Source organism: Macrobrachium rosenbergii, chromosome 15, assembly GCF_040412425.1.
Source record: "Macrobrachium rosenbergii isolate ZJJX-2024 chromosome 15, ASM4041242v1, whole genome shotgun sequence".
In the NCBI taxonomy this organism is placed as follows: Eukaryota; Metazoa; Arthropoda; class Malacostraca; order Decapoda; family Palaemonidae; genus Macrobrachium; species Macrobrachium rosenbergii.
The window spans coordinates 36,790,121-36,797,620 of record NC_089755.1 but is presented as its reverse complement, the minus strand read 5'-3'; the positions used below and the strand labels follow the sequence as shown (position 1 = coordinate 36,797,620).

At 34.3% G+C, this 7,500-nt stretch overlaps 1 protein-coding gene and 1 long non-coding RNA gene across 2 annotated transcripts in view; one reads left to right on the top strand and one right to left on the bottom strand.

Moving 5' to 3' along the window:
* Positions 1–7,500, top strand: part of LOC136846557 (uncharacterized) — a 329,941-nt gene that overhangs the window by 83,414 nt on the left and 239,027 nt on the right. The window lies entirely within an intron of this gene.
* The window catches only part of LOC136846556 (uncharacterized), a 171,975-nt gene that overhangs the window by 24,616 nt on the left and 139,859 nt on the right, over positions 1–7,500 (bottom strand). Inside the window, 1 exon segment of the mRNA XM_067117415.1 lies at positions 6,530–6,586. Coding sequence (XP_066973516.1) covers positions 6,530–6,586 — 57 coding nt within the window.

Sequence of the window (7,500 nt, the reverse complement as noted above, 5' to 3'; positions counted from 1 at the left end):
ATCAGAGTTTTAATGTATTTTGCGATTAATAACATGTTTGATTTTTTAAACCAATCTCTCTCTCTCTCTCTCTCTCTCTCCTCTCTCTCTCTCTCTCTCTCTCTCTCTATATATATATATATATATATATATATATATATATATATATATATATATGTGTGTGTGTGTGTGTGTGTGTGTGTGTGTGTGTGTGTGTGTGTGTCTAAAGTAAAAACGTTACTTTTTGCCAAAATCGTTACTCTTGGTCAAAATTACCTTACTGATTATCTCCCTTTCCTCTCTGCCTCACTTATTCTATTTCTCCATTTGTGAACTAATTCCTTCTCTCTCTCTCTCTCTCTCTCTCTCTCTCTCTCTCTCTCTCTCTCTCTCTCTCTCTCTCTGAAAAAAGAAACGTTACATTTTGTCAAAATAACCTTACCGATTACCTCCCTTTCTCTCTATCTCGCTTACTCTGTTTCTCCACTAGTGAACTAACTCCATTTTCGCTCTCTCTCTCTCTCTCTCTCTCTCTCTCTCTCTCTCTCTCTCTCTCTCTCTCTCTCTCACGCACACACACACACACACACACACACACACATTCCAGTCCCAATCCCAAGGCATCTTTAAAGCCGCCTTCAGCCACACCTTCCCGCGTGGTGGCTCCTGGAAGCCACATTTCCTGTTTCTCGTGGCGATTCCAGGTTCCTGGAAAGTCGTTTGAGCAATTGGCCTAGAATCGATGGATGGATTGGCTGTGTGTGTGTACTGGAATCAATGGCGTAAGTGTTTGTGTGTGCGTGTGCATGTGTGTTTTGCTTATGAAAGGGGCGAGATGCTGTTTTTGTTATTAGGTGTCTTGTGTGTGTGTGTGTGTGTGTGTGTGTGTGTTTGTGTGTTTAAGCTTGTTGCGTAGTATGCCAATGGAAGACGCTGCTAATTTGGTAACTTCAAAAGCTTTTGATGCCGCTCTTGTTGTTGTTGTTGTCTCTGTTGTTGGATGTTGTTGTTTCTTCAGGTTTTGCTGATATTTACTTAAAGGGATTGTGTTGCTTCTTCGGTTAGTTTGGATGTTTTGGCTTTTATTTCTGTGAACTTTTATTTATTTGTTTCTTCCATGTAACCAATAGAAGACTTCTCTGATTTTGTAATTTTTTTTTATTGTTGTTGTTGTTGCTATTGTTGTTGTTATTGTTTTTAGTGTTTACAGTGTTCTGTTGTTGTTGCTAAATCTTTTATATATATATATATATATATATATATATATATATATATATATATATATATATATATATATATATATTATATATATATATATATCGCAGTAACTTTATATGTTGTTATTATTTTGTAGTTAATGTTGTTGGGATTTCCAGTGTATTGTTGTTGCTTTGACGAATCTGATCTTAAAAACTTTTGCTGATGACGAAAGTATGTAAGTTGTTTTACCTTTTCGTCGTTCCGCATATAATATGAATACAGTTGTTTATGCTGCTGTTGCCACCTTTGTTGTTGTTATTTTGTTGATGATGTTGTTGCTCCGATGATTTCCCCGTCAACAGTATTTTAATTTTTATTGCTGCTCCTTACAGGACTTTTGCGAGGTTTTAATGTTGTAATTACAATGATTGTGATATTTCGATGTTGTAATTCCATTGGTTGTGACGCTTTAATGTTATAATTACGTGGCTTGTGACGTTTTGCTGTAATCACATTGGCGTGACGTTTTAATGTTATCATCACATTGGTTTGACATAGGTTATGATTTATGCGTTAATGTTATTATTATTATTCGTCTTTGTTTAGAACAAGAGAATTATAGATGTTATATTCCTCTTCGTGCTATTTTGTTTGTCCGGCTTTCTCACTAATCTGTGACCACAGATGTTGTGACGCCAGTTTATAGCTCAGAATCAGCTAACAACGCCCGGTTCGATTGCATCATAAGCCGTTGTTTTCATGTTTGCATGTGTTCGTATCATAACAAGGGTTGTTATTGTTATTTCTCTGGCTATAGAGCAACAACATTATTGCGTTATAATGGCGTGTATTACTTTATTTTGATTATTCATTTATATATTAATTTTGTAGTAGGGCTTCATACTAACTATATTTAACTCATTATCTTCCAGTGACGTTATTTTGGTTAATATTATACCTACTGGAGCGATCAAAGTCACAATTCCATTGTAATTTGCTGTTTATTATTATTGTTGTTTTAACCCTTTATTATGGTCCTGTCAATATCTCTTTTGTTATTGCTGTTTAATTTTATCTCTTATTGAACTTTCCTTTATTCCTTATCATTGCTTTTGTTATATTATATAAATGTTTATTATTATTATTATTATTATTATTATTATTATTATTATTATTATTATTATTATTATTATTGTCAGATGGGTTCAATCGTGTTTTTTGCCTTGTTTATGTATTAGGAGGAGTAATAGTATTTCAAATAATAATAATAATAATAATAATAATAATAATAATTGTTATTATTATTATTATTGTTTTTGTTGTTGTTCCATACCTTAAACAGCCAACTTGGGCTACAATTATCAACTCTTGAGACATTCGCTCTTTGAACCTAATAGGAGAAACAACGTTATATCAGTCATCAAAGGAAGTAGTAATGAAATATTTACGTTGAAAAGAAAGATTGCGACAGCGAATGAATGGCGTGCCATTATATAATTTGCATCGGCAAGTTATCAAACATATCACGCATGCGTAATGGAAAAAATGAAAAGCCTTGTTATTATTCCTTTAGCTGGTTATTTTCTTCGTTCCCTCTTTCCGTTTATTTAGTTATTTATTTGTTTATTTATTTATTTATTTAGTTATTTATTTGGTTTCCTTTGCAACACCAGGATACGTTAGATTATCAAAACAAACAAACAAAACCTGTCCAGTGAGATCTTTCTGGATCTCATAGAAAACGGGATTTCTCATGTATGGGTAACTAAGCAATCACCGACTCTCCCTCCTGGCTTACCGGCCGCGATCAATATATCATTAGTTCCTGGTCCGATAAAAGTGAACGCGAATTACACGTATTAGACGTGAGGGAGGTTGCCTCAGGCTCCGCTGGTAACAAGACGGGGATAATTACTGAGAGAGAGAGAGAGAGAGAGAGAGAGAGAGAGAGAGAGCTTCCTTATCTATACCTATCGAAAGAAGTATAATTCGTTTGACCTTCAGGCGGTTGTTATTAAAATTACTGTAGCGTCTGAGGGTTTGCATGGCAACAAAGTTTATGTTAGATATTGATTTGTTTTTTGTTGGTAGGACTTCCTGTTTAGGACACAGACACACACACGCATATATATATATATATATATATATATATATATATATATATATATATATATATATATATATATATATTATATATATATATATATATATATAGAGAAAATATAGATATATGTATATATATATGAATATGTATATATATACACATCATATATCTATACACACATTTTTTATATATATATATATATATATATATATATATATATATATATATATATATATATATATATATATATATATGGTTTTCATCCAAGTAGGTCGGGTTCTTCCAACTCTTCTGTTGACCACAGGAGCCCAGCTGATGTGCTATTGCATACTCTTCTCTCCAGGGCAGGTTGGTGAGACGGACATGTCCAAGCCATCTCCATCTCCCATACATCATTATCTCATGTATACTGTATATGAAACTTCTACAATTTCCTTACGGTATCATTTCTCGCTCTATCCTGCCATTTGATGTCTGATACCCTCCATGAAGCTTTAAAGCAAGGAAATCTTTCGGATACAGTGATTTATGTTCGTATAGCTGTCGAGTTCCTAATAATGTATATTCAGTTTATTTGAGTTGGTTCCAAGTCTTGTTCAGCCCGCCGACAGTGCATCTCACGCGGTGCACTGTAGGCATTACATAAGGTTCTTTGCAGCGTCCCTTTGGCCTCCTAGTTGTATCCCCTTTCATTCATTTTACTGTACATCCATTCATATTCGTTTTCTTCCTTCTTACCTTCCAGCTTCTCCTAACAATTGTTTGATAGTGTTACTGCGAGGTTTTCTCCCGTTACACCTTTAAATTTCTTTATCCTCGATTTCCCTCTCAGAGGATTGACCTCACAGGTCCCAGCGCTTGGCCATTGGACTAAATTTTACATTCCATTTCCTATTATTAAGCCTGTCGTTGTTTGATTTGCCTTTATTTGTCTTTCACTAAATTCCAACTCAAGAGAATCTATATTGGGTGTCACTATTCCTGAATATATGAAGAACCATCCACAATAATCTTTTCTCCTCCCAATGTGATTTCATCCCTTTGTGTATGCGCTGTCCTCATTATTCTTTTTTTTTCTAATTCTACTCTCTCTAGGTGTATAGATAAGTATTGTCATTCTTCCGGTGTTCAACTGATTAAAACAGTACGTAATTTCCTCCGTTTCCAGTCGTTTTTAGTTTTCTGTAAAAAGAAAACAATCGTGACGAATTTCTCTGTCCGTCCGCTCTCAGATCTTAAAAACTACAGAGGCTAGAGGGCTGCAAAGTGGTATGTTGATCATCAACCCTCCAATCATCAAACATATCAAATTGCAGCCCTCTAGCCTCAGTAGTTTTCATTTTATTTAAGGTTAAGGTTAGCCGTGGATCGTGCGTCTGGCGGCGCTTTCCAGAGGCGTGCGACGTACCCTAACGTAACCGTATCTGGGGAGCAACTGAGCCGCTGGCCGGTCGTAGGATAGTTTTATACAACATTATATGATACGTTGTACAGAAAACTAAGTCTAATCCTTCGGGCCAGCCCTAGGAGAGCTGTTAATCAGCTCAGTGGTCTGGTAAAACTAAGGTATACTTAACTTTTTCTATTGCACCAAAGAAACTTCGGCGCATTTTTTACTTGTTTTTATTATATAATTCATGAAAAAGGCAAACATCAAGGTTGCCATAACCTTTCGCTCCAGCCTCCAACTGCTTATTGCAAATCCACTTGACGAGATCCCATGAATATTAACCTTGCATCTGGATCGTTCAAAGACAGTTCCAGTTAGTATTGCATTTTTAATGGTAATACCAAAATGACGTAAGACCTGCCATAGTATCAGTCAGAACAAGGGACTTTAAAATTCCATGTTCTGTTGCAAAATTCGTCTTAAAACAACTTCTTCACCTCTAAGTATTTTGTCACATTCTTTCTTCACCTTGTTTGGGATGGGCATTTTCATGAAGACCGACGTAGGTGCTATTCCCCTGTAGTTACTACATTCACTTGGATCACATTTCTATGGTATTTTTGCTATGACTTCCACTTCCCAATCATTAGGCTCTGCTTCTTCATTTCACGTTCTGCAAAGGGAGTTTATCATTTGATATCCAACTAAAATCATCTGTACAATGACTTCATCATAAGGTGTGATTATGTTTCCTAAGTTTCTGTAATACTGATTCCCCATTAAAAATAGTCGATTCATTTATTAGTATATTCAAGATTTTTTCAGACTGATATATATGCAAAACCATCCCCCCCCCCTCTTATCTCTAATTCGTAACTTCACAAATAAATATTTTGACTGGCATTGTCTTCCTCTTCTTCTTCTTCTTCTTCGTCTTCTTCTTCTGATTTTATCATTGACGCGTGTAGTCCACTGTTACTATGAGTATGTCAAGAGAGAGAGAGAGAGAGAGAGAGAGAGAGAGAGAGAAAGCAGGAGGAAAGTTAATTATTAACGCTGTCAAAGTAACTACTTCCGGAAGCTATCGATTCTCCTGTAATGAAGGTAAGAAAGTGCACTTATCAGCTTTTCTCCAGGTATAATTATTTTTCCTTTACTCATAAACTGTTTTGCTGGACTTTTTTTTTATTTGTTGGTTTTCTTCAGTTTCTTCTTGTTTAACATCAGTGCGAAATTTGCCGGTTAAAATGGACACATTGATCTTAAAAAAATAAAAAGATAAATTATGATATATTCGAATCACTAAGTTAAACTATGATATATAAGAATCACTAAGGTGGTCATGTTACGGATGTCATTTAACTATTGTTTTTCTTTTTTTTAACTTGCTATTTATTCATGTAGTTACAGGTACGATTTATTTATTCTTAATATTTCAGTGCGTGTTTCATGGGGTTTTAAATTTCTGTTCAAATGCAGTAATCGATTAAAATATTTCTCCATGCACTGGAGATTTTTACTGATACTGTGTTTATTATAATGAAAATAAATATTCCAGTGAACTGATTAAAAACTGTATCAGATGTAATTTACTGCATATCCTCCTCTTTCCAATATGTATGTATGTATATATATATATATAATATATATATGTATAAATATACATATATATACATACATATATATGTATGTATATATATACATTACATGTACTGTATATCTATATATACAAATATATTTTACAGTTATAATACTCACAAGTCTTATATATACATGTACGTATGTATACGCGTGTTCGTGTTTATTTTCAAGGTAGTTGCAGAAATAAATACAGAAAGTTAATATATTTTACTTACCAACTTGAGATTTATATTCGCCGATAAATCTGCGGGTAAGATACCGAACTGTTATAGCTGGAAGAAAAGAAAAGGAAAATATTATTAATGTCTCTCTGGCTTTCATATATATATATATATATGCTACATAGTATATATATAATATATATGCTGTATATATACATATAGTTATATACATATATTCAGATTTATAATTTATGGAAATAATAGTATATAGCGAAGCTGTGTTTGCGTAGTGTATATGTTGTAAAATGAATTAGAAAAGTGAAGAATATCTAAATATGAATAAGTTGAAAAAGATTGGCGTGGATGAAAGGACTGATTATAGCGTTGGAAGGTTTGGTCGTGTGGAAAGAAAAGAAGATGGTAGGGGGGAACAGGAGAGTAGACCTGGAAAGGTCGTGCGCAAAAGTTATTGGAAAGGAAAGGTCATGACAACCAGCGGATTGTGTTAATAAAACAACATCGTGCTAATGTTGGGCCCTAAAACTTTTACTTCCACATTGGACGTTATTCCGTCACCCCACGGGTCGGAACTGCAAATATAGAATACTCTTAACAATTAATGCGTTTAGTGAGGTCTCTTTTTCATTTCTCTCTCATTTCTCTCTCTCTCTCTCTCTCTCTCTCTCTCTCTCTCTCTCTCTCTCATACCATTGTTTTCTTTTTTTTTCTTTTTCTCTTTCATGCCATTCTCTCTCATCTCTCTCTCTCTCTCTCTCTCTCTCTCTCTCTCTCTCTCTATATATATATATATATATATATATATATATATATATATATATATATATATATATATATATATATATATCATGACATTCCTCTCTCTCTCTCTCTCTCTCTCTCTCTCTCTCTCTCTCTCTCTCTCTCTCTCTCTCGCTTCCTACGGGCCACCAGATAAAAGTCAACCTGCATCCATTAAAATTTTGCAAATGTGTAATGCCCTTGGGAAGGCAACACTATTTGCAACC